The sequence below is a fragment of the Indicator indicator genome, chromosome 16 (assembly GCF_027791375.1).
Source record: "Indicator indicator isolate 239-I01 chromosome 16, UM_Iind_1.1, whole genome shotgun sequence".
Classification (NCBI taxonomy): domain Eukaryota; kingdom Metazoa; phylum Chordata; class Aves; order Piciformes; family Indicatoridae; genus Indicator; species Indicator indicator.
In genome coordinates this window covers 10,377,559-10,405,373 of record NC_072025.1, presented here as the reverse complement: position 1 = coordinate 10,405,373, position 27,815 = coordinate 10,377,559, and the positions used below count along the sequence as shown (strand labels likewise).

Sequence of the window (27,815 nt, the reverse complement as noted above, 5' to 3'; positions counted from 1 at the left end):
TAATTGTAGAAATCGACACCAGCTGGGACCTGCCAACTCCCCCACCCTGTCCAGCATCCACCGTGGCTCCTAAAGAGGCACTGTTAACGTGTGCCAGCTCTCTACCAACTAGACACAACTGCGGGGGTTCTGAGGGGCAGGATCCATGAGGCCGGGAGCCTTTGAGGCATTCCAGCCCGAAGCCCACCTCTGGCTGTGGCAGCTGAGGAGCGGGGCCAGGCGGGAAGCAGAGATGCAGACCGCTGCCTGGGGACGCGCTTCACCCCCTACAGGGCTGCGTTTGGGTCCCTCAGGGCCGCGCTGTGCTTCAGGAGCTGGCAGGAACCAGCCCGTCCAACTCCCGCAGCCCAGCAACTCCTCTCCAGCCGGCCTCACGGCGCAGGCGCTACGCCTAAAGGGCCGGACTGCAGCTCCCGGTAGGCTTGGGGGTGGCGCGCAAGCGCGGGGCTGCTGCTTGGGCTTGAGGAGCTGGGTCGTTGTTGCCGCCTGGGTAAGTGGGGAGCGGCAGCGGGCCGGGGCCGGACGGTGGGCGCGCTGTGCTGCGCAGCCCTTGTGGGGGGTGCGAGGCAAGGTATGGGTGGGCTAAACGGCGGACTAACTCCTCCGCCCGCTGCCATAGCGCTGAGGGAGCCCGGCGGGAGGGGCCGCTGCTGCGAGAGGAGGAAGAAGAACGGGCTGGGTCGGGCCCGCCCGCCTCGGACCCCAGCGTTTACCGGGCGGGGGGTGCCTAAAACTTCTGTTGGTTTTCCTGAGTGGGAAGATCAAGTCTTTGTTAGAAGCTGAAGAGTGCAAGGCAGGGTTTACGTGTTGGCGCCGGGAAATGGGCTCTCTGGCGGTGAGGTTTGCCTGCCGCTGCCATCTGAAAGGGTTCTGTGGGCTTCGGGGCCGAGAGGGGTCGGGTGAAGGTCTGCTGGTGGTCGCTGAGATAGAGGGTGTTGGTTGATTTTTCAGCCACCACCAAACTTTGCTGTGAAACCCGAAAACTGTTGCTTTATGAACTCTGCCTGTAGATCTGCTTAGCACAATTCTTCCAACTGGCTGTGTGTGTTTTCTACAAGTTTAAAGCGCACAAGTTAATGACACTTAATTCCGGAAGAACGCTTCCCGGTGCACCGGGCCGGTGGAGGGTTTGTCCTGCAGCCCCGGCAGCAGGCCCTGGCTGCTGGAGCTCCCGGTGGGGCTGTACCGGGCAGGCAGCGGACCTTAGGATTGGCCAGGGCCCAAAGAGGTCCTCCTGCCCCCCCTACACAGCCAGCTTTTAGTACCTCCTGAGAATTTTGCACATCAGGTCTCAGTATAAGCTTCTGAAAGCTATCCACCTGTTTCTTTGCAGGTAGGCATAAGTTGTGTTGAAAGTAAATACTGCTCTAGAGAGGTTGCTGTATGCTTCAAATTTGCTATAATACATTGAATGTATCCTCAAGACGAATGCTTTGCTACTGTGTCAAGTGTACAGAGCTCGAAAGACAGCCTGGGATGTAAGGGCAGATGTGAAAGTGGATAGTACTCTGAAGTTTTCTGCAAGCAACATAATGGGAATAAAGTTAATTTCTAATGCTGTCTAATTCTAAGCTTGTACGTTTCACCACTTTTCTGTGATGAATACAAATATCTGAATGTTTCTATAAATATTCAGATGTTTGTATCTATTACAGAAAAGTTATGTTTGCAGCTGATATTTCTTTATGACTCAAACCCTGTAGACATTTCCTCCAGGAGGAGATACTGTGTATCACTGGCCATGAGCAGTGCATCTCTGTTAAAGAAAATCCAGGTATTGCCTGGAAAAAACAGATACCAAAACATCCCTCATCTCATCTGATCAGTAAGTCCCAGTACAGCAGTGCTGCCCTGTGTGTTGGGAGAGGGAACAGATAGTTGTAGTGGCAATTTCTGCAGACTAGCTTCTCAAGGTGGGCAGTACCTGTAGTACTTAGGATTTGTAGCTTATCCCAACGTTGTGTTTATTTGAGATCATAACACCTGCCCTGAAGCTGGTTTGATGAGCATGCCTGGAAGTGTTTTGGAGATAAGTGTGCTGGAACACTGCCTCTTGTGCTGTCAAGGCTGCTGCTTCCATGCCCTTTGCGTCTTGCTGAATGCACGCCTTGGGGCTCCTCTTGCCCAGGCTGGATGCTACATCCATACAGCCCTGCAGTGTGTGTGACTGGTTTTCAAGAACATGCACTTACAGGAGTTTTTATGGGACAGTGTCAGCTTGGTAGCTTTAGCCATCCCTTGGAACGCTCTGCTGGCAAGACAGCTGTGCCCCTAGTTCTGTGTAGTTGCACACAGGACATAAAAGAGCGAAGTGGGCTTTGTCTGCTTGCAGGTGCTGTCTGATACAGAGGAGGAGCTGACAGGAAATGAAAATACATGTGCCTTCTGATTTCCTTAATCATGGAAGAGTCTTCATGGTCTGTGTGATTCCTGTGTAGTAGCTGTCTGTCCCCTTCCTCCTCCCAGGTTACTGTATGGACAAATGAGAAGATAGGGAAGCTCAGTTTGCCACGCATAAAGCTTAGTGTATTGTTTCTTTGAAGTGAATGAAGCTTTGGGCTTGCTTTTGTAGGAAAACGGCCCAGAATAGGTGTTCCTCACTGCCTGGAAAAGAGAGTTTTACCCTGACAAAAAGCGTAGGCAAAGACGAGCTGCCACCTGCTGGCTTCGGAAGGCTTTGGACCAAGGAATGTCTGCTGGCTCCCTGGGTGGCAGAACCTGGTTAAGGTACCCCACTCCAGGCTGGAGATTCAGAAGGGTTGAGTGGGTTTTTGACAGCCTTCTGTGAAGAAAGGTGGCGTGGGGCTGTTCAGCGGTTGTTACAAGGCATCATAAAAACATCCTAAGGAGCCTGTTGGGATTATGGTAATGTTTATATTTACTCATTTACCAAAACTAGGAAAAAAAATAAGGACAGCTCTTTCAACCGCAGCACATTCTTCATTAAGCAATTCTGTTTAATCTCACATGCTGGAAGACAAAATTGTTGCCTTCATAGGGGTTCTCTGGGGAAACGCCTAGATTAGGCTCCTCCAAGCAACTGGGACAGTCAGGGGCCCTGACTGGTGCAGGAATGTTGACAGCCCTCTGGACTCCTCTGCTCCAGACCCCCCCTGCTCCGGGTTGGGTTCACCCAGAGGCTGGGTGGAAGGAGGCTCTGAAGGAACGAATGAGATTAAATTGAACTCTGTGAACGTGCTGGCCAAAACCGGCTTGGTTTGTTTTTCATGATGTCACTTCTATTTTAAAATCCAAGTTACTGAAACCACTTACAGTGGTCTTTAATGTGACTCTTGTTTCCTATGGGCAAGATATTTCTAAAGACTTATGCCTCTTAGAGTCCCAAGAAACTACCATCTTAAGTACAGTGGAAATTTCCGAGGGGTGAATTTTCGAAAGAAAGTTGGAAGCTAGCTATTTTTAGAATCTTTTGGGGTTTAAAAATATGCTCTCAGAGAGGAGGAAAAAGGAAAAAAAAAAAAAGGGGGGGGGGGGATATTTTAACTTGTAGATAAAAGGTGTGTGAAAGCTGCTTCACAGTCTTCTAGGGTATGATTCAGGTAAATATCATAAAATGGCCTAAAGTAAAGTTGCTGCTATCTTCTAATTTCTTTAGCTGTTCACTGATTTCTCAGGTGAAGGAATAATGGCAAGATTTTTGTCTCTGATGTCTTCGGAATGTCTTTATTTCTGATTTTATTTGTTTGTTTTTTCAGATTCTCTTCTGTTTAACCAAGAGAGAACTGAAAATTGATTGATTGGAAGTGATGGTTTTGTGTCTGTTTCCCTACATGTTTCTTATGTGACTTTGAAGTTACTAGTGTGAAAAACTTACTTTACATTATAGTTCTATATCTGAAGAAAAAAAAAAGAATACTGGTCCTTCTGACATGTAATATTTTCATGGTAAAGCTAAGAAGGTTACTTAGAAGAAAACTAGCTCTGCCTATTGATGTGCAAAGTGTTTACAAAGTCAAAATTGATGGTTGCAGTTTTGTCTACAATATTGCAGTAAGATGTGCCACAGATAATTACAATCTACATACCTGTTCCTCCTAAAAACCTGTCATCTTTTAAGCATGTGTCTTTGTGCTGCACAGCCACAGGGAGCAATCGGAGGTGAAGTAGCTTGTTTGATTAGCTTGAAGCTGCAGTTGGCCTTTCTGCCCTTTTTAGGCAATGAAAATTCTTGACACCATGGTTTAAAACCTGATTTTTAGCATGTTGTATGTTTCTGAAAGCTGCTGTCAAGCAGTCTCTGTGCAGTAGATGTGCTAATTAGTGCTACTATCATGACTTTTTAAAGGTGTCTCATGTTAAGTATGCTTTCATATTTTCAAAAATACTGTTGATTGATAGGTTTTAGAAAATATTTCTAAAACTCTAAGTTTTAATTTGGCAGGCCACACGATTCTCTTCCTGTTACAGAATGGAAGACTCAGATACAGAAATAGTGGCGTGGGTTTTTTTGCTGTCCTGCTTTATTTGTTCACTTTTGTGTGTGTGTGTGAACACTGTAGCTTGGGATTTGAAATGGCTAATTGGATCATACTGTAGAAACAAACAAGACTAAGGGCTATGACCTGAACATTAATTTATTATAAAGGATGAGTAGTTTTCCAGTCTACGACATGTCACTGCAGTAAATAAAAGGTAATTAGTTCTGGATGACAGCATTTTACAACAATTCATGGGGAGGAAATATAGCTGATGTGAATGTAATATATGGTTATGCAGTGCTATGCTCTGTCAGATTAAGGGGAGCATTATTCTGCAGTATGCAGAACTATTCTGCTCCTTATAATTATCCATTAAGACTACAGTTTTTAATATCTGAATGCAAATGGCCATGCAGAAATGTGGTAAATAGCAGCATGTTGATGTAGGATTTAAAGTGCAGTCTGGACACAAACAGTGCTGTGTAATTGACTGCAGGAAATGTTTTTCTCTTATGATAGTGTGTAATGGCTTGAACTGTAAGGAAGGGCAACACATTAAGGCTCAAGGAATGAGAAGTTTGCATGCAGGTTGTGTGGCATCTGCTGTAGCCATCAGCTAATTGTCCTTCAGCTGTTATGCACCTGGAGAAACAAACACCATGAGACTATGAAACCTGTAGGAGGTAGCATGCCAGACCACTGAGGCACTCCTTTAGTTACTTTTGGAACACAGCTTTGAAAAATATAGGTGTGCTACTGTATGAGCTTTCTGCAGCTGTCAAACTTGGATGTTCTCAGCTCTGTGATCTCTTGGCAAAAGGTCTAAGCTCTTCAAATTTGATCTAGTTTAGTTCAGAGGAAGCCAGGCAGTGTTCTTTTGGCATAATTTAACCATGAAATTGAGAATTCTTCCTGGTTTTTATGTTCAAGAGAACTTTACCTAAGCTGATTTGGAATTGTGTCCTATTGGTGTTAACTGTGGTTTACAAATAAACTCTGGTGTTTATGTCAGTAACATTTTTTTTTTTTTTTTTTTTTAGAAGAAGGCATCCTGAAAATAGCTGTCAATATATTCGTTATTCAGGTGTAGACATTGGTAGAAACTGAAAATTTACTGTTCTTGCAAAGGCAGTTCTTAAAATCAGATTTACTTTACAGGCAAACACTACTGAATGGTGTGGATGAACCTTTGTGTGTTCATGTCTGTTCAGTGTCTCTGAATTAAGGTATCACCATATGGAACTGTGACAGCCAGGGAGACCTTTCTTGATGTAAACAACTGACAGGAGAGAATCCTGTAAGCAGGATTCCATGGTATTGTATGTGTATACAGCCCTTCTTTGATTTGAGGCAGTAACTTCAAATTGATCTGATTTTGAACAGTGTTTGAAGTAATGCAGTTAGTATATGTTGTGTGAGCATCCAAACTGGAATGTGGGTCGTTGGAGAACAAATAACATGTGCTGTATATCTGATCTGTATTGAGTATTTCTATAGAGCTGAGAAAGGGATTTGGGAAGCTAATGACTCTGAGTGTATGGATCTAGCTTTTGCTCCCAAGACAAACTAGACACTCTTGCTCACAGTCATTCAAGGTACTTTTTGTGTGTGTGTGCTCAACTTGATGCAAGAATTTGAACAAAAAAAAGAGTCCCAGAACTACTTACAGAAAAATGAAACCAACTTGTCTGCTTCAACAGTGTTGTGATTAACTGTTTGGTTTTTCCAAGCCAGATGCTTCAAAAATTGTGACTGTTAGAAAACAGGTTCCCTACTAAATAGACCGTATGCCTTTCAAAGGGCCACCATTTCCTCTAAGTATAATCTTCAGTGAACAGTTCTTTATTTTTAATTTAATTTTTTTTTTGTCAGTGGGATTGGCTGGAGTGCTGCTACATAGGACCTGTATTTAAGGCTTTCAATCTAGGTGTTTTGATTTTCCTTGGACAGAACAGAATGTTATTTCAATGGTTTTGCTATAATTAACTCTGAGGCAAGCTTCCTTTGTTCTCTGTAGGTAATACACAAGGATATGAGTCAGTAATAACCAATTAGCTTATTTGTAGTGGAGTTCTCCTTTACTGCCCTCAAACAGCAGCAACAATAAGTGTAAAGCATCTTAACTCTTCTTTTGACTGCAGTATCTGTAAAAATCCATGATGTTAAGCTGGACCTGTAAATACTAGGTGTAGTTGGTGTCTCCTCCCTCCAGCCCTGCAGCCTCCCCTGCTCTGTAGGAATTGTGGCCTTGGAGTTCTTGTTGAGGAGACTGACATTTATCTTAATATAAACATAGATTACTTACTGATGAAAAGAGCATGGCAGAATGAGATTCCAGTCAGTGAAGAGGCAAGGTGTAGACAGCTTCCAAGCATTCTTTGTCTGTTGTGGAATAACATATATGAATATTGTATGAAAAAGCTTTCCATTCAGAGATGTAGTTGGAGGTTGAAAGTGCTTTGTAGTTGAGATATTTACCTTAACTAGGGTTATTTCTTTTAAAAACTTTTTTTTTTCCCTCATAGATCTGGTTAAGCATAGACTTGGATTTTGAGGTGTTCGAGTAACTTGCTGCTGCCCAAGTCATGACACTCCCATTTCGGAAGGACTTGGACAAGTACAAAGATCTTGATGAGGATGAAATTCTTGGCAAACTTTCGGAGGAGGAACTGAAACAGCTGGAAACTGTTTTGGATGATCTTGACCCTGAGGTAGGTGTTAGCCAAGAAAAGTTTTCTAAACTAATCTGAAACAAATTGAGACTTTTTTTCCCCCACTTTTATAACATACTTTTAGACAGAGATTTTTCCTCATCTGCTAATGATCTTATTTACAGACATATGTGTTTATGATGTTTCAATAGTTTGTTTCCTGTTTGCAATATGCATGTGACTGCAGTAGAGGAAACTGTAAGAGGGATTGTCAGGGGGAGCTTTCTGAGATTTATTTATAAATAAAAATTGCTCTTCGTCCTGTTCTTGCAAAGAAAGTTTATTTAGAAAGGCCTGTTTAACTTTCCTGTTCCCAGTGCTGTCTGGTAAACAGTTCTTGTGAATCCATTTTTATTTTCTTGCCTATATTGTAGGAGTTTGAGAGAGGGAGAGTGCTAACCTAAAGATTCCCCATTCTGATTCATGTAGCCTGTATGTTTTTCCTGTCCTCTGCTGGCTTTCCAAAGAGGAGGCAAATAAACATTGAGAAGCCAAGTAATTTTGTCAGCATGGGTTATTGAATAAGGATTCTTATAGCCTTCTTTTATAAAAAGCTACATCTTCTACTGATAACTGCAGCTAATATCTGTCCAAGATTTTTCTTTTCACCTCTTGATTCTCTGTTCTTTCTTTAATAGTAACAGGATTAACTTTAATCTTGATGCTCAAGGGTGATTTAAGAATATTACTATTTCCTATTTTGTTGCACTGCAAGATATTCTTGATTTTTTTTTTTTTTAATTTCCTTTGGCTTTTGTAGACATTTTAACAGTGAAGAACTGGTAAAAGTGATGACTGTCTTTTATGACAGTTGGAATTTTTAAACAATCTGTTCTTTCCATACTAATAACTTCCTTTTTTTCTTCTTTTTTTTCCCACTCTTTTTTTTTTATCTGAAGATAGAAAAACACCCCAAACACCCCACTTTGAATCAAGCCCAAAGCAGAAATACTCTGTCTAAACTTTAAAGAGCTGAGTTTTATTTACTACTTCTTATTTAAACAGTGTCCGTTCTAGACAAAAAAAAAGAAAAACTCATACTGGGAGCTCTTGTACTCAGAGAATTGCTTCAATCCTGTTCAGAATGCAGTGTGCTCTGTTTGTAATTACATTCTTGGTGTAGATTACCTTGTCCTCTTCTGCCCCAAAAAACAGGGATCAAAGATTGCCTAAAAATGATGATGTACCAGCCTTTGAACCTTGGGGGAGTGAGAAGGAAGAGGGAAATGAAACTAAAGAGGTATTCACTCAGATTTTCTAAGCTGTACTTACTTGCTCTGTTTTGTTTTGCAGAACGCACTGCTGCCTGCAGGCTTCCGACAGAAAGACCAGACTGCTAAAAAGGCTTCGGGTCCCTTCGACAGAGAACGGCTCCTGGCGTATTTGGAGAAGCAGGCTCTCGAGCACAAAGACAGGGAGGACTATGTGCCTTTTACAAGAGAAAAGAAAGGTAACACCACCCTCTCCCTGGTGTAGGTGGTTATGAAATCTCTGAAGTGGACTAGCCAGAACTACTGTGAACCGGAGTTTACAGAAGCATCTGGCAGCTCTGACGCTTTTTAACTCGCAGCACTTCCAATGAAGTGCTACTGTGCAGAGGTGGGATGCTTCCTGTTCAAGCAGTTTGTGGTGCAGGGGCTGGTGTGGTGTTTGCATGTGGCACAGGAAGGAAGTAAGGCGCAAAAGGCTTTTATCAAGATCGCAAAGTTCTGGTGGGCATGGTCTCTTCAAAGTATGAGCTACCCCTGATGTGTGTCAATAATAACAAACGCTGTCAGTGTGCTAGTGCTGCTGAGTACACACAGGGACATTTGTAATACTATGCTGAATTTAAAAAAAGGCAATAGAATCATGCTGTGGAAGGTAGTAATGTTCAAAGATGTTGTAGATTGACAAGGCCAGGCAAGTAGGGTATGTCACCATGTTGTCTTTCTAGTGTCCTTGCTGAGAGGTTTAGAAAGATTGCACAGTTGTTATTAGCTAGTTAACGTTGTAGGAAGCTTTGAAATCTGGCAGTGGTTTGTGGTCTGAAAACCATGGAAATATTGACCCAATGAGTGGATACATTTTTAAAGCCTAGGACTTTAAATCTTTGCTTTGGATCTAGTCTTCTGGTTGTCTTGAGAAGCATTTTCCTTTTCAGGAGAAAATTATGAAGAATGCATCTTAAATATTGTAAGAATAGATTGGTTTATTTTTTCCCCGCAAAACAGGAGTTCCCAAATTTGTTGTGCCTTGCAAGCAACACAAGGACACAAACTTCTATTCCTGTGCTGGGCACATATGCATAGGAGAAGGCTTTTAGCTGTCACCACAGCATTTCTGTACTGCTTGTGAATCCTAGCTTGTCTGAAACTTGCCCAGCAGCAGGGCAGATCTGCTGTGGTAAGACTTCAGTAAGTTGTTTCATCAATTATATTCCAACTGTCCAAGATGAGCAGGCTCCTTTCGTTTTAAGGGTTTGTGAGACTCTTCAATTCTGCTTAATTCTTTGGTGTGAATCAGTGCTTATTCAGACTGGAGTCTTCATTCATCTGCTGAGTTTGTATATGTGACTGTGGTGTGTATTTGGTGACATTTTCCTGGGGCTCTTTGCATTTTCTCTGCCTGTATGAGATAGACAACAACTCTGTCACGTAACAACTCTTTCTTTCCCTTGAAGTAGAGAGATTGTGACTTTATATGCTATACTGTATGCCATGTACCACTTAATACACCATGTTTTGCCCTGTTCCTAGATTCCTAGAATGCTTTGGGTTGGAGGGGACCTTTATTTGTGTAGTTTAGCACCACTTTTGTTGAGACATAACTGTGACGCTCCTTTGTTGATAGAATAGGAGTTTTCTGACTGAATCTGTAAAAATAAGGATAATTGCATGCAGAAAGCAGTTAAAGGTGCCTATAGCAGCAGTACCCTCATGGTACCTCTGCTGCTGGCAAATGCCTGGTGGTACCATGTTTGGCTGTGTAGTGTGCTTGCCCTCTGTACTTGCTAGTTTATGTTGGAGACAGTCGAATAATTTTATATGATTGAGTCCAAGTATGTTTGGGCCTTGTAGCTGGTTTGGGGAATCCCTTGCAGCCCCACCAGCTTGTACACTTCTGCTTTGGGGTGTGAGGCTGGGCATGGAGAATTTTCTGAAGTTAGTACTACTACTGCATATTACAGCTTTGTTCAGACAGGTGGTTCTTTAACATCAGCTTATGTATACATGCACATGGCAAAGCTATTTGGACAGATAAAATCTGCGAGAATCATGTAGAAAAACAGAAGGCTCCAGCTGTAATGTAGACTTTGGTTAAGAAAGATCAGATGTCATTTCCTTTACGTAATAAATCATTAGTAAATAGCAGCCTGTCTGGATGTTGCAATATGTTTAGTTAAATTTCCTGTATCTCTTTTAAAAAAAAATAATAACTTTTTCTACCATTTATTTCAGTACCATGGAAGAAGATTAAATAATTTCAAAAATTAAATGTAGCTTACTTTTACTAAAACCAAAAATGTGGAAACATGTTCAGAATGGAAATTCACACCCTCTTAAATGAGTGGGAGGAGGCAAGAAAGCTAAGCTCGTTTTGTAGTAGATGAGGAATAACTTTCCCCCTCATGAAAATGTTATGGTTCAGCATTGACTTGCTGCCATGTTTGTAGCTGTTTTGCACAAAAGTGGCAGAGCTAAGTAATTTACTATTTTAAATCAGGAAATCACAATCTTTATTGAGATGTAAAACTTGGAAAAGGAGTGGAGCAAAATCTAATAATTGTGCAGGATGGTTTTCATCTAGAGGGAGCTCTTATACTCTGTACTTTAATATTAAAAAAACCCACCCAAACAAACAACTAAGCTGGCTTATAATTGTTTTCTTTGGGTAGATAAATGTGTTATGGAGAAATCCTGACAAATGGAATAAGGGTAGGTGAAAATCTTGCTTGGCTCTTCTGTTAATTCACAGGAAAACAGATAGTTGTGGCCTTCAGATCTAGAGGTTTAAGGGGGAGAGAGATGGATTGGAGATACAGCTATTTTCTTGATGCTTTGTGGGTTAGGCTTTGCTAGAATACTTCTGTGTGCCTAGCTGATCTTGCTGTTCTAACTTGGTCTGGTTATTAATTTAATGGAATAAGAATAGGAAAATTATACTTCCCTTTCCTTCTGTTTTAGTAGAAGTGATACCCTGTGTGGCAATTTCACCTGCAGGCTTACCAAAGAAGCTTACCCTGGGTTAATTTAAAGCATCCTGGCTTGCTACTGATTCTGGTAATCTTGTTCCCCTACTACAGTACAAAAGCAAATCCTCACTTCTAGTTGTCCTAAGTACCTCATTTTTGTGGTAATTTATTATTAAAACAATGTTGCATCTCTTTCACTGATATAGGATGTGATTTCTCCTAATATTTGGAACCTTTTTTTGGCTGTATGCTGTAAAACGTGGAAGAGCTGAAATGATGTAAAGTTTCCTGATGTAGTGAGATGAACAGTATTAAAAAATACGAATCTTAACAATCCCCAAATTAGATTCTATTGCATTTTTCCAGTGCCTGATTTTTGTTTCTAAAAGCATCCTGAAAAACATACTTCGTTTTAAAACATGGTTTAATGACTTAAGTCACATTCTGTTCCAATTAAGTGTCAAATCATACAGTGAACCATTGTTCAAAAGATTCATGAGAGCCATGTGGTAATAATTTAAACAAAACTAGCTTTGTCTCAATCTGGGTATGTAAGTATGTCATAAAGATTTTACAAGGCATACAGCAAAGAGAAGGATCTCATCTGAACAGTGACGAGAGCTTCAGCACTGGGGTCTGCTGCCCTCAAATTCGTTCCGTGCATCTGACCAGGTCTGACCAATGCTCCTTGTGTCCCTTGGAACACCGAAAGATGAGAATTACTGCACCTGAGATAAAAATGTATATAACATCAGCAATGCACTTTGTGCTGTATAATGCAAGGCATTGGCAAATTGAACTAAGCTTTGCATTTTTGCCTCTGCGCTCTCCTAAGCGTGGTTTTCTCTTCACAGATTCACAGGTTGCATTGGGTTGGAAGGGACCTTCAAAGGTCATCTTGTCCAACTCCCCTGAAGTGAGCAGGCACACCTCCAACTAGATCAGGTTGCCCAGGGCCACATAAAGTCTGGTCTTGAATGTTTCCAGGGATGGGGCCTCAACCACATCCCTGGGCAGCCTGTTCCAGTATTTTACTGCACTCATTGTAAAGACCATCCTCCTTATATCTAACCTAAATCTACCCAGCTGCAGTTTAAAACCATTGCCCTTTGTCCTATTGTTACAAGCCCTTCTGAACAGTCCCTTCCCAGCTTTCTGTAGGTCCCTTTCAGATACTGAAATGTTGGTATAAGATCTCCCTGGAACTTCTCCAGGTTGAACATCCCCAGTTCTTTCAGCTTGTCTTCATAGAAGAGGTGCTCCAACTCCCTCTGCATTCTTTCCTGGAGTATGTTTGTTCTGTATTGATTTGCATGTCATGTAAATTCTGCTTTTATATAGGTTGGTTTGGTTTTGTGGTTTTTTTTGTTTTTTTTTTTTCCTACTTTGTCACCCAGTTAGGCTGAAACTGTAGTCACCTGTCTACAGCTACTCATCTGGCTAGTCACCTAGCTCTCTTGTTGCTGCCCTGTTCAGTTGTTGCTCTAGATCACCATTTGCTTCTATTGCAGCAGGATTTGGGATGCTGTGTTCTCTATTTGTCTTTCAATTGCTCTTCTTTAAAGACTGTGTGTTACACCTTGTAACATGAAGCTCATACCCTGTAGGAGCTTTGGAGAAACAATTTGTGGAGTTGACATTCTCCATATGTGAACACTAGAACAAAATAGCATGTGATATTCTAGCCTTACCATAAAACAGTTTTCTAACTCACTGCTGTGTGCTCTGTAATCAGATAATGAATAACACTATTGTTTCTACTGTAAGACACTGAGCAAGTAACTTGTAAGTTGAATTAAAAAAGATAAGTATTAAATTGTGCTTACAAGTTAATTGATGGATTGAATTGTGGGTTATATCAGTTTCTAAATTGATGAAACTTGAAGGAATGTATCAGATACTGCTTGATTTTCCTAATAAACTTACTGATAGCTCGTATTTGGTTGTCCTCAGGAGACGTGTGATTCCTTTTCTGGCAACAGAGTACTGCAAAGTGTATTTCAGGCTTTCTCTGATCCACAGATTGTGGTCACCTGCTGCCTGCTAGGATGGGGATATGACTGCAGGGTATGTGAGGATAGTACCAGCAATATGCAGAGCATAGCTACACTGAATAGACCTGATCTCTTCAGGATTTTTTGAAGTCTTCTTGGATGCTGTGAGTCTGTAGATGAAATGTCTAGGGCAGTTCAACCAACATTGTCCCACCTTTCTGCCTTTTGAGGAGAACTTGGAACTGAAAGTTCTATCTGCAGCAAAGAAAGCCTGTGCTTTAATCCTGGGATGTGTATCGTTTAACCTGTTAGCTAAGAAGACTTGAGTATATAATTAATACAGAAATTATGTGATCATGTCTGAAATTTGCTTCTTCATGTTCCAATGCTTAGTCTTTGCGGTATCCATGTTGGCTGAAAAGAAGGATGTCGTGTTCCTTCATGTGGTCAAATCCCTGCTGTTTTGGAAACCTTCCACTTGAGGGCTGAGAAAGCTGTTCGTCTCATGGGCTGCACAGATGTGCTGACTTGGGTTTGGTGGTCTTTCGTGGGTTTTTTGTTGTTGTTTGTGGGTTTGTGGGTTTTTTTTTCTCTTTAGCATTTACATTAAGTGGGAAAGGGAATTGCCAAACTGTCTTGGCAGCAGGCCTTGAGTTAGATCATTGTCCCCAGAGACACAGGAGTCTTATCCTTTTTGAAGTTTGTTACTGAAATTAGGAAATGGGGAAGGACCTGTTTTTGTATATGCATTGTAAACCTCTGAACTCTGAGCTAGGATGAGATGAAGCCAATGAATGAGACATTATATACACAAGGGTGTGACCTGTTCTATAACAAAAACTGCTCCTGACCCAGTTCATGTGACTGGAGTTGGCTGTGATGAACCTTTCTGGAGGGGAGAGGCATTTAAGTTTTTACTTTAGTAAGAACTAATATACTTCTCTCTCTCTTTAGGTTATCTTGAAAGTCAGGCATGTGCAGATAATTTTAGTCTTAGTCTTAGGAAGCAAATGTTTGGAACCAGAAGTTCATAACCTATAAATTTAAGAACACTTTAAGTAACATCAGGAAAAGTAGTTCTTCTTTGAGTACTCTGTGACAAACCAGGCTGATCCAGGCTGAAATGCATTTTTATGAGTTGTTTTAAATAAGATCAGTTTCCCTTTCCTTCTCGCCACCTGCTGTGCTAGTGCTGCAAATAGGGTGACAGGAATGAAGGTTCAGGTGCTCAGATCACGCTTTCCTTCTATTCTCTTTCCTTGTTCTCTGAAATGCTCATTTTTTTGCTGGTCTGTTTTACTGAGGGAAAAACAACACAAATGTTGCTAATGAAAGGCTTTAGACCGTGGTTATGCTATTGAGTGTTTCATGGGGTAATGAAAACCTTGTCAAGCGTTCTCATACCTCTTCTGAATATATCAATTTAAGTTGGAAGTTATTCTCTCCCCAGTAGGTGATGATGGTAAAATGAAATGGGGGTACAAATGCACAATGTCAATTATATAAAAATAATCTTTAACAGTTACTAGTTAAGTCTTCAGGTTTTGTTTTAATTCTGAATCACTGCAGCTTCTCTTGCATCAAACCTGAGGGGTATGGGTGGTAATGCAGCGGCTTTCAACTACTGATTGTAGTCAGTACAGTTACATAAAGAGATTTTTTTTCTGCTTCTAAATATGGATAATGATAATTTATACAACTTTCCAAAGAGATAGCAACCAGGAACAAAAATACTCTGTTGCTAGCAACAGATCTTGGTCATCAGAATGTGTTGTCAGAAAAAATCCTGAAATGCTTCTTTGTAATCTGTGCTAGTGGTAATGCATAAAGTTCCTTTAAAAAGAAAACTTGCCACAAACTATAGTAATCTCGGATGGGTGTTTGGAGAGGGAGAGAAAAGGTGGATAGGTTTTGTTATGCAAGTTTCAGCTGTGGGACACAGGAACTGACTTTGGGTATTGCTTCCCACAAATGGTGAAACCAAAATGCCACTTGGTTGGAATTTCCCAGAAATAAAACTGAAACATCTGCATAAAGCTTGTTGTCTTTGGGAGATGTTTAAAAATACTTAGTCTCAGTCCAGGCATGTAATGAGATACACTTGTATGCAGTGTGAGGGGGGCAGTGTGGAAATCTTAGGCTTCTGGCTTCTGCCCAACTGGTCTGATTCTGGTGCATAGTGGGTTTTTATCATGTAATTGGGATGTGCCAGGGTGATTCATGTGTGGAAATATTTTTTAGCTCTGAATATGGAACAGGGTGGGTTCCTGAATTAGCACTGATACTTCATAGGAAGATTATCATCACCACATTCTGTCCTGGGAAACGTCAAAAGGAAGTTGGAACCACTTTCCCACAGCTGTCTGCTGATAGCTCAGGCAACTTGGAAAGTTTGAAAAACTTTGAATAACTGTTAAGATTAGATTCACAGATCTTTAGTTGTAAATTACTTCTATCAAATGCATCACTTTTATTCTTTCAAACAGTACTGGAGCTTTTTTTTACCATGCTAATTTGTCCTGAACCTAGGCACCATCACCTCTCCTGGCTTTTTACCAGTGGTAGACTTCTTTGTTCTGAAAAGGCACTTCTAATATGAACTGTTTTCAGAATAACTATTAGAATAGCTTTCTCATTCTGATTTATTACTCTTAACTTTTCAGCTAAAGATATACAGGAATTATGCTAACTACACAGGCCTCTATTTATAATGCATGTTTTCTAAAATAACTTTTCCCAGTCCCTGTCTGTAGTGACTAAAAAGCTGGAGCAAAATGCAGTGTTACTGCTGCTCCTTTTTCTATGACCTTTCCAAGTATCATTTTAGAACAGTGTAATCAGCAGAGAAATCTATTATCTTGTTTTGTGCTATCCACATGTTTTTTTCAAGCAGCTCAGGCATCTTTTATTTATTTATTTTTTTTTAACTTCAAAACTGAGCTAAACATTTGAAATCAGAAATTATGAAGTTGTGTATGCTGTAAAACTACAGTGAATACTCAGAGCCATGATTTCAGATGATGATACTTTATTTCTCTGACATTCAGATTACAGTTCTGCCTGGGTCCCTCTGTCCCTTGAGAGGATATTGGTCATTGTTCTCTAGCAATACTAAATTTTCTTACACGCATTTCTTCAGGCTGTTTAAAAGGTGTAACGGAGGAGGTTTATATTTTACTTCTGATCCTGAGGAGAGGAAAAAAAATGAATTGTAGTCATGATACAGACTCCTGAAAACTTGGAATAAGTGATACTGTGTTCCTGTTTAGCCTCTTTCCTCATCTGATTTTCAGGAACAGAAGAAACCTCATTGCTTATGTTGCCCTTGTTTGTTTTGTTTATTTTTTTTTTCCTTAGAGTTTACCAAATGTAATGTATATTCCTGAAGTACAGGAAAGCTTAAAGATAAGTAGCAATATAATATACAGTAACGTCAGATTTTTTTTTTTTTTTTTTTTACTCCAGGGAAAATATTTATCCCCAAACAAAAGCCTGTACAGTCTTATACAGAAGAAAATTTCTCTCTTGATCCAGAACTGGAGGAAGCCTTGACCAGTGCCACAGACACAGAATTAGGTGACCTTGCAGGTAAGTTGTTTTTGAAGTATGAATGGGCTGGTACATGTTTAGGCAAGAAAGATCTATTATTAACATGGTAAAGTATTTGTTACCTGAAATGTGACTGTAGGAAGCTATAGCTGGTATATGCCAGTTTGCTTGTAGTGTATAACTTTTATCAATTAATGATAATTAATAGGAAGGTGGATTATTTTGGCCTGAAAAGATATCTAATTTTAAAAGTTAAAACTTTGAAGTTTGTTCCTCACTGTTGAGTACACTAACACTTGTTCTTGCACGTAAGAATGTGTTGTTATGCCTCTATTCCTAAAACTTCAGTTGAGAATTTTGTGACTGATCTGCCCTTTTAACTCTTCCTGAACTTGGAGAGGCCAAGTTTTTCAGAAATGTGAAAGACAACTAAGAAATCTATAGTTGATATTTTTTTTTCTGCTTTTACTTAAATTACTAAGAGATTGAATAGCTTATTGTGCTGATAACTGGCTGTTTCACAAACATCAGTTGTTATTAAAAGGAACACTGCATCTGAGCTGAGTAAAATTATGGTTTTGCTTTCTCTTTTTTTCCCTTTTACAGCTATACTGGGAATGTCCAACTTGATAACAAATAGTCAGTTCTGTGATGTAGTAGGAAGCAGCAATGGGGTTGACAAAGACAGCTTCTCAAGTAAGTGTGTATGCAAGTGCTAGATAAAGGAGTTCTTTATACCACACACAGTTACTACAGCATTAACTATTTTCTGTTTCACTAGCGTTCTTTATAGACTATTCAGTCTTGAGTTGGAAATGTGCATGTCTATAATATTGCCAACTGAGTTCTGGGAATAGTGGAATTAAAACATGTACACTAAAATATATTCTGGAGTTAAGTCACTTTTGGAGGATGGAAGTAAGACAAGCTTGCATTTGTGTGTTAGTTTTTAGGTTCTGTGTTTGTGGCTCAAGTCCTATGTGCTTTCTGAAAAAGAGCTAGTGAGAAAGAAAAGCAGAAGGCTCTGAGGACTTTTTGGAAAAGAATTGAACTTTACAAAAGTACGCTCTGGAGAGGATGGCATGCTTTTCGTGGGGGAGAGATGTAAAGATTGATGAAATGATCTTTAAATACAGTAAATACTTAGTGTGTGTGTGTATATATATATTCATATATTCACATTGAATTTGTGACCTGTTTGTTTACAATTTAATGGCCTACTTTTCAGATATAGTAAAAGGTGAAAAAATGTTGCCTGTTTTTGATGAACCACCAAATCCCACAAATGTGGAGGAGACACTGCAACGGATTAAAGACAACGATTCTCGTCTTGTTGAAGTTAATCTAAATAACATTAAGGTAATTACCTGAAATCTGCAGTAAATATGCTGCTCTTTCTCAGTAGAAGACACTTCAATCTGCAGAACTCTCTAAGGGAGCATGATATGCTTAGTTTAAATATATGCTTCCTGCCAAATGTTGCAGTGTGTGTAATCTCAGAAACCTGTAGCTGAACTTTAAATCATCTTAGGTTTTCTTACCGCCAACCCAGATTTCTGTGGCTGCCAAGCTGGTGACAGTTGCAGCAGCTCACCATCATTGAGTTAACTATTTATTTGAATCCTTTGTCTTTGATGAAGCAGTGTGCTTGCTTTGTTGTTCTCAGCAAAGTGATATTTGTACCTGACATCCTTTGATTCTTGTACAAAAGAGCTGTCAGCAATTAGGGCAGCTTCTGCACAGAAGAGTAACAGTGTTGTTTTTAAACATGAGCTGAATATTTTCATGAAAGAAAACAGAACTATGGATCCTGACTTGGACTGCAGGCAGCAGTGACAGCCTGCTAGCTGCAATCTCACCAGCAGCCGAGGCTATTTGTTTCCCTTACTAAAGGAAGAATATAAAATACGTGATTTAAAAATATTGTACAATAAAGACATGCTAGACAAATGCTTAAAAAAGGCAACAGAGCAAAATTTCTGATATAACAAACTGAGAAATTTACTACTTTAATTGTCTAGCATTATTTCTTTTAAACTCCATTGCTACTGCACTGTAAAAATTATCAAGCTATAAATTTGCAAATGCTGGAATTATTCTTAAAAGAACGCATAGAATGAAATTTTTATAGTGTTGCTAGTCTAGAGCTTGAAATCTTTTTATGTTTGTGAGAGGTTAATTTGATGTTGATAGTTACCAGAATGTTCAGTTCGTGTAGGTTTTGCTCAGTAACAGTTCCAAATCAGTGGAGTATTTTTAACACTGTGGCAATGGCATCAGTGTAGTAAAGACAACTTTGCTTTATAGAATTGCTGACTCTAATAGCCATTGCATTTTACCAATAGCTTTGCTACACATGTAGGTCTTTACTATGGGACTGCTGGAGACCACAGATAGTTAATAGCAGAGTGAATTTTGCTGTAAAGAGAATAAGATACTGGGAGAAGTCTGGGGGGAAGGGATAAACTTGTGTATCTCAAGAGAGTGAAATGCTATTTTTAATTCAAGAACATACCAATTCCAACGCTGAAAGAATTTGCAAAGGCCTTAGAAACCAACACGCATGTGAAGAATTTTAGCCTTGCAGCCACCCGAAGCAATGATCCTGTTGCTGTTGTAAGTACTTTTGCTAACATGCTGAAGTGGGATGTGAGGGATGTTAGGGTGGAAGGGCAGTGATAAAGGATTGAATTGAATCCTCTTTAAATATTTAAGGATAAAAATGATTATAAATTCCATTACACTGCAAAGTGTATTTTCTGTAAACCTTTGTTATATCAAAGTTGGTAAATGATTTAGTTGACTAACATGTAGCAATGCATTGGATGTATGAGATGAGGGAGAATTCATCTTTCCAATCCTTTCTCCCTGTTGTTTAATTTTGTTAACCTTCTTCCTGTGTTTTTCCTCCTTATTGCTTAGTTCCTGATGTTAATTTAATGAGCCAATAGTATACTCAAAATTAACTTTAAATGAAGCACATCTGAGGACTGAAAAAGCTCAGAGTATTAAGTGAAGACTAATTAGAGTTTTAGTTGAAGAAACCTGTTTGTCTGATCTCCCTTCTACCAAAGATTGCCATAAAACTTCGGCATATAAAGCATAGTATTAGTCAAGGAATCTAGATTGGCACACTTTGAAATCTAAGTATTTATCATCTGGTCCTGTTTTTCCTATGCTGAATCAAAGTAGTAAACAGCGCTAGTGGTTGTGCCAGGACAGTATACTTCGTTTTAATTTCAAACTAGAAAGAAAACTAGTTTGAAAGACTCCATTACATGAATGTTTGAAAGCTTTGTCTTGGGTCCATTGAAAAGTTCCTGTTCAGTACAACTGAAACGTTTGTAACAAAAATCTGGAAAGACTTGTTTTCTTGTCTGTAGTTTTGTTGGGATTTTTTTTTGCATTGTGACTTAGATTTAAAAAAAAATAATTAATAATTTAAAAATTATGATTTTTGTGGCAGTAAGCCTCACTGGTTAGCTATTCTTGTTTGCTTATTTTATCAGAAACATAATCAGGTATATGCCATTTCCGTAAGAGTGATACTGATACTGTGCTTAGAGCTTTGAATTTTAACTCTTTCTACCAAATCTCTATACACAAGTGTTTTAAAAGTCAGATCTGTTTACAAACCACCCATATCTAATTCTCCTTTCAGCTGACTAATGCCCTTTCTTTAGCCTTTACTTAGCAGTTTGCATTACTCTTTCTATGCCACAAAGGCTTACAAATTGGAACTAGTCCAATATGCTAATTTTAGACAATTTATATTCTGTGTAGCTTTTTTTATTTTGTAACAAGAGAAAGACAGGTCTTTTCTTGACTAAATACTATTTAAAAAGAGAATGTAGCTAATGTAGCTGGTTGAAGACTTACTTCAGTCTCAAGAAGTGAAAGCTTGCAAAATTATACCATGCATCTGTGAACTTGTTGCTCCTATTGAACTAGTTAGTGGAAATCACTGTCTCCTATGATGTAGTATAGCAAAATTCAAAAGTTCAGTTATGCTTTCTTGTGTTCAAAGGCTCTTGCAGATATGCTGAGAGTAAACACGAAATTAAAAAGTTTAAACATAGAGTCAAACTTCATCACTGGAGTTGGAATTTTGGCACTGGTTGATGCACTGAAAGACAATGAAACTTTGACAGAGATCAAAATTGATAATCAGGTAAGTAAAGTGGTGGTAATACCGTAATTAAAATCAGTCTGTACTAGTTTATTGAATATTTTCAGATGGCAGCTTGTAAAAAAAACTTCCTAAATATTTTTCTTTGAAGTATTTTAACCCTGTGAGTGATTGTCTTTAAGATTCTCAGAACTATCCCATTGAAGTTAATTCCCGGTCACTTCTGTGCTTGCTTGTCCTTCTGCCTTTCGGATTAATCAAAATTAAGCTAAGTGTGTTTACTAATAGGATGAAAGTATTCTGACCTCTTTAAGGGTGAATGCATGTAAGCTCTGTTGTCATTGTGTCTTTTACTTCAACAGAGGCAGCAGCTGGGCACAGTTGCAGAAGTAGAAATTGCCAAGATGCTTGAAGAAAACACAAAGATCCTCAAATTTGGCTACCATTTCACACAACAGGGACCTCGAGCCAGGGCGGCTGCAGCTATCACAAAAAATAATGATTTGGGTAAGACCTGTCAGTAAAGAGTGACTATTAAATCAGTGTTTGGATGGCTCAGCTTCTAAAGGTACCTGCTTTTCAGTTGACACAAACAGGATAGCAAAACATGAGTAGATCAATTTCAGATTTCTCCATGCTTTACTACTACTCCTTTGCTGCTGCTTGATGTTCTTCTTTTGTTGCAGAGCATTCAGGTGTATGAATTGAGGATTTTTAGCATAGTCTAGAACAAAGACATTCAAATACCACGTGTTGTGGCAAAGGAAGGGAAAATAGTTTTGATTGTTCAGTTTTATTCAGATTCATTGTTTCTTGAAAAGTGGTATTTGAAATTATTCATGCAGGATGCCCTCTTCAATGCCAGTACACCCAGTCTCATTTTAAATTGTTTGAGCAAGAAAACCAAATGTACAGTCACGTGCAGAGGCTGGGACTGGGCCATCTCTTCCTTTATGGTTCTGTTTATGCACAGGTGCCTTCCCTGTCTCTCTTCAAGGTAGCTGGTAGCAGTGGGATCTGTATTTGCTGCAGCAGATTTTGTTGGAGCTCATCTATTCAAATCCTAACTAAAAGGCACAACCAAAAATGATATAGCATGTGAATATTTTGAAATAATTTGAATAGTGATGGCAAGTACTTGAAGCTCTCAATGACAACAAAATAACATGGTCTATCTATTTAAATGTAATTTCGTTTTTTAAAACACCATTTAATTCAGCTTACTGTGTTCAGTTGCTTTGTGGTAAGGATTGCACATTTGATCAGCAGGAAAATGGGCCAGGCCATGTAGTAGTAGTAGCAGTAGTAGTACTAGTTAAAGAACGTGTTAGATGGAATGGCATAGGAAATTGTAGTTTGGGTTAAAGACCTGCTTCCCCTCTGAATAAAGCTTTTCAAAATAGATTCTAAACCAGGTATTTTTCATTATAACACTTCAGGTGTCTCTCTCTACTTTCTTTTAAGGTTTCTCTCTTCACTAGTTCTCATTTTAGTGTTTGACTCTTGGAACTCTGTTTTTATTGATATCTTGCCTTTTTGTTTTCTTTGCTTTCTTAGTCTGGAGTATGCGAGTAAAAGTTTCTGCAAATACCTTTACATCTTTCCTGCCCTGAAGCTACAGAGACAGGTTACTTTGGGTACCCAGTTGGGTATTGAGCACTGAAACCCGAGATGTTCAAAGTCTCTCATTTCTGTCTTTGTATGTTTCTTCAAAAAAAAAAAATCTACATTTTCCTTCTCCCTCGTTTACACTGTGTTGTACACTTCCCTTTTCTTTGTCTGAAACTGTGTGTGTGTTACTTTTAACTGCATGATTGGAGAAGTCTAAGGATGGAAATTCTTCCATCTGTTCTTATCATCTGATGAAAGAGGGAAAGGTTAACTTCTGTCACTGATGAAAACTATTTGAATTCAAATGGAGTCTTTGGGTTACTCTCAAAGTGAGTAATAATACATTGGCTTTGAAGAGTGGAATTCTAGTGTGATTTTATTCTGATTGTTATTTGGACTGTATCTAAAGCATTACTTGAGACAGAAAGGAGGAGAGGAAACAAAACACCTTTCCCTCTTATTTTAATCTGAAAGCAAACAAGATCAGCTCAAATTACAAGTATCTGTAAAACCAGGAAATCTCCCATGAGCGGATTTGAGAACAGTATCATTTTCTTATACAGATGTGCTTGCTTAGCTTTTCAAATGAAACAGAGATGCCCTATATAATTTCTAAGACCCTTAACCTTGTTTGTTGTGTCTTGACAGAAAAAAAAAACCACAATTTGACAGGGGGATGAAGAAAATAAAAATTAAAAATGTGATAAATATTAAGCAAAACTCCAATCATTCAGTCAGTCTTGCATATTTTAAGTCTAAAGAGCATGTGAGCTTTTAGTAAATTTATTCACAAAGTGTTCTTGTATTTTCTGACTTTTTATTAATAAATGGAATGTTTTAGGGTATTGAATGTACCATATTAGATATAATGAGATATTTCTGTTTCTTTTGAAGCCATGTAAATATAATTCAACACAAAAACTGCCATGTAAAAAAGAAAAAAAAAAAGTCCTAGATGAAACATTATGCAGCAAAGTAACTCTTTATGTAGTAGAAATAGGAAAAGTATTTACAGTGATAAAATAGTAAAACTTTATTTTTTCCTCTCTCATTACAGTTCGCAAGAGGAGGGTTGAAGGAGACATCTAGGAGATCTTGCCAGAACTGTGTGGAGATTTCAAGAGTTGTCAAGGGATGCTTTGGCAATCTTGGACTACATTTACCTGGGTTAGAAGGGAAAAGACTGGAAACCCCATTCCTTTTAGAGCAAAGATATGTTAATAATCTGCTGGTATGCGTCACGTTTTTCAGATTGAGACATAGTAACTGCACCAGTCTCTGTACCATAGTTTTTGATTGTTTTTTTAAGAAGTTTTTTGTATTTCAAGACTTCAACTGTGCTTTTTACTAAGGATGTAACTGCAAATCAATGTTATAATTGTCTGTAGTCAAAGAATGGGACTTTCAAGATCATTGGGAAGACAATGACCAACTGAAATGTGTGTTAGAAAATCTGGGGGTGCTTATTTACGTAGAGGGATGTGTATATTCCTGAAAACAATGGATTAGTGATAACGGATTCTTCACAAAACAGTTGGACTCATTGTGTGGAGCTGTTCAGCCTTGTTCATATGCACTGAAGAGAAATCTTTTACACCTTTCTTGTTTGTAGTTCTACTTAAAAAAAAATATTAGTTCTTGATACTGTGATTAAGTTTTAAAAGGATTCCTTTAAGCCAAGCAGAAGTAAACTGGCTAAGGACTTCTCCCATGAGATCAAGGGACTAATGAAAAAATGAAAGCCTTACCAAACAAAAAGAAGTTAGGAGTGTTGCAAAATTGACAGGTTTTTTATTACACCTGAACCCTTAAAGTCTTTTTCAAGATGTCCCATTACTGTATCTTGTTCTATATATGAACTGGATATGGTTTTAGACTAATTTCATGTGTTCATCAGCACTATGGGGTGTTAATTATTAGTTTAAAAATCCTTGCCTACATTCATAAATATCGATGTCTCTAGAAGTAGTGGACATGCTTTTTTAAAATTCTGTATAATTTTGTAAAGGAAAAGGACCCTTTGTTGTAAAACCACTGTCCTAAGTTGCTGACAAATGGAAAAACTTTTTTTCAAGCTGTTGGCATTAAGTTGAGTACTTTGTGTAAACCTAGCATTTTTTAGTAAAGCAGCAAAGTAACACTTTCAAGGAAAGATTTTTCTATTCTACTTATGTCTTGATGTTGAAACACTACATAAGACAGGCAGAAAATAACCAGTATGCAATGTAAAATCTGTATGGCATAGTAATTATTGACATATTTAAAGTTCTATATCTAAGCAAACTAGTAAGGCCACAAGAATCACTCCAACTTCTGTACACAATCACAGCAGGCTTCTTTGAAATAATATGAAAATCTAGAGGCTTTTTGGTGTTGGTCTGTTTTGACTGTACTGCACTATGTTGCTCAATGTTGTCATGAGATCACAAAAACGTTCTAAAGGACTGCTTGGCTGTTTTTATAGCAACAGAGAATTCAACTGACAAGTGTTTTCATCAAAAGATGATAATATGGTAGCATGTCTTCCCATGGTGAACTGAGACTTTTGCATCAGGTTGTATATACTATAAAAATTTAACAGAGCAGCTCTCTGACACTGTGCCCATGTTATAATTTGCTGCAAAACTTGATTTTGCTCTTTAAAGCCAGACTTTATTCCGCAGGTGACTGAATTTTATTGCAACTGTACAGAGAACTTTAGACTGTAGTGCCTTCAGTGAGGATGTATATAACTGGTTTATACTTTTGAAAGAACCTTTTTTTCATATTTCAAAATTGGCCTTTTATTATAATTGCAAATAAATATATGCTTCGAAGAGCAAGTTGGAATTGATTCTGTTAAAACCAAAGACTATACATACTGTAATTTTGAAGCAACTCTAAGTGATCTGACAAATAACAGAAAGGACTCTCTACTTCTTTTGGTTTTGGCTTTTGTAAATTTTCAAGAACTCTTTAGATTTTGAACTTTTAAGTTCTTACATAGTATGCATTAAGTCACAAATTGTGTCTTTTTACAGTCAGTGCTATATAAATGTGGCCAAAGCGTGTCATGTGCTGAGTTGCCTAAAGCTGTACTTTACTTTTTATTTGCTAAGCACCATAATCGTTTTGTGTCAAAAATACCAGACCGTAGTATGTCTTCCTTCATTTGTTGAAGGGCTGTATGTTCATGGAATCTGTTCATGTATTATGATTCTATGATGATTCATTTCATCATTATCTAACAAGATTAGGCAGTTATCTCGTACTTGAAGGAGAAAAATGAAAGCCTGGATTATGGAAATGATAGCCTAAATCCCTCCATTAAACCAAGTTTATCTGCTTAATGACTTTACGCTCAAATCACAGGCACTCTCAGGTGTGGTAGTAGTGGTTTAGCTCTGTAGATAGCAGCTAAGTATTTGACTGCTTGTTGGCACTGTCAGGACAAGTATGACAGGCTGGGCATAGAAATTTATTTTCCCCAAGTTAAAAAAAAAACAAGGAGGGTTTGGCCCTCCTGATGGTTGCAAAATATTTGGCATGGTGCATTGAACAGTTACAAGCATCTCTTGTGTCTCCAGTGTGTATCCATTCTGAAGTAAATGAAGGAATTCAGTCTGTGGCTAGCAATCAAACACTCCCAACAAGCAAAATGAAAACTGATGTAATGTTGTCAAGTGTGGTGAGATCTTGTGCATGACTTATTGAGAGCAAAAGTGGTATTACTTTGATAACTAACCACCATAAACACATTTTCCAAAAGAGGTGAAGATCTTTCTCTTCTTTTTCAAGCTTAATGCAGAAGTCTAATCACCACATGTGTTGATTCTTTCAGTTCCAAGCTAAGCATGGGAACATAGCCTATATTCCAAATCAATTATCTATTTACTGTTGTATTTTAAAGAAATAGCTTCCTTCTCTCTACAGCTTGAGTAATACTGTTTGTAAGCTACAAACAAGCAAGTGTTCAGTTTAAATTTCCACTGAGGAAACATGAATTGAGTGTGTTTGCATATCAGCACTATATGCTGTCAAAATGTAAACCAATATAAGTTTTGGATGATTAAAGTACTGTATTCTTCTTGTAGTTTTGGGGGCTTGTTTGTTTAAATAGTACATGGTTTTGCTTAAAGTTGACCTGTATGTTTATCTCGAATCATTACTTTTTCTTCTCCAGTAGGAAGTGAGAGACCAAATGGAACTTCTGAAAGTAAAGGACTGCTGATGTGGAACTTGAATTTTCACACAGCAGAAAACAAAAAGATGTGTAAGAGCCCATAAAAGGAGTGACAGCATATTGGTGCCTCAACTGAGTGTGGAGTGCCTCACCTATAGAAACACAGGGAGGCTGAGCTCATCTCTCCTCCAGTGTCAATATCAAAGAACCAAGGGTCAACTCTAAAAATAGTGTGGTCTGTAAGTGTAGAGCTGATGGAGAACTTGTTTAAACTGGATGGCAGTAAAGCAGGGTGACCTGTAGCAAACAAGTGCTAGCGATAGGAATTTAACCAGGTTGTATCTATGAAGCAATACTACATATGGCTATCCATCTGGTGGGGTATGTGCATACAAAGAGCATTACCATAACTTACTTTCTGTTTTGCATGCTGCTTTCATAGTCCCCAAAAGAGAGTCCTTTAGCCAGGCTACAACTGGCTAACCCGTCTTGTTTGCTCAAACAGTGGAAGTTTGTATACGGTACAAATTAATTATATATACATATAAAATTGCTTACATAATTGTAACTGTATATGAAATTCTATGTGATTGGCTACAGGACATTGAGGCTGCACCTTCAATAGTGGGTTCAGGTGGTGGAGCCATGTCCAAAGAAGAGCGTAAGAGAGGGGTCTAGAGTGCAAATCTTATGAAGAGTGACTAAGAACACTGAACCTGTTTAGCCTGGAGAAAATGAGTGTCAGGGGAGACCTTACTACTCTCCACAGCTTTTTGAAAGGAGGTTGTAGTGAGGTGAGGGGTTGATCTCCTCTCCCAGGTAACAGGACAAGCGAAAACAGTCTCGAGTTGCTCTAGGGCTCGTTTTGCTTGGGTATTTGGAAAAATGTCTGTGTTTGGAACAGGCTCCTCAGGAAGTGTTAGAGCCACTGTCTCTGGAGGTATTTAAAAGCTGTGTAGATGTGGTGCCGAGGAACATGGTTCAGTGGTGGTCTGGTAGTGCTGGGTTAACGGTTGAATTTGATCTTTAAAGGTCTCTTCCACCCA

General features: G+C 38.9%; 1 protein-coding gene across 1 annotated transcript; it reads left to right on the top strand.

The window, feature by feature from the left end:
- The first annotated feature begins 449 nt into the window (after nucleotides 1-449).
- On the top strand, nucleotides 450-26,607 carry LOC128972005 (tropomodulin-3). The gene is made up of 10 exons (XM_054387766.1): nucleotides 450-490; nucleotides 6,965-7,150; nucleotides 8,444-8,600; nucleotides 16,784-16,906; nucleotides 17,474-17,563; nucleotides 18,096-18,226; nucleotides 19,376-19,483; nucleotides 20,895-21,038; nucleotides 21,359-21,503; nucleotides 23,665-26,607. The coding sequence occupies exons 2-10, from the start codon at nucleotides 7,025-7,027 to the stop codon at nucleotides 23,694-23,696; spliced, it is 1,056 nt and encodes a 351-aa protein (XP_054243741.1). The 5' UTR covers nucleotides 450-490; nucleotides 6,965-7,024; the 3' UTR covers nucleotides 23,697-26,607.
- Nucleotides 26,608-27,815: the final 1,208 nt, after the last annotated feature.

Bases quoted from the DNA above. Each gene is read 5' to 3' on its own strand.
- LOC128972005 (XM_054387766.1), top strand. From the start codon at position 7,025: ATGACACTCCCATTTCGGAAGGACTTGGACAAGTACAAAGATCTTGAT. The intron at 18,227-19,375 runs GTAATTACCTGA...TTTTAATTCAAG, and splicing joins TTAATCTAAATAACATTAAG to AACATACCAATTCCAACGCT. The intron at 21,504-23,664 runs GTAAGACCTGTC...CTCTCATTACAG, and splicing joins CACAAAAAATAATGATTTGG to TTCGCAAGAGGAGGGTTGAA.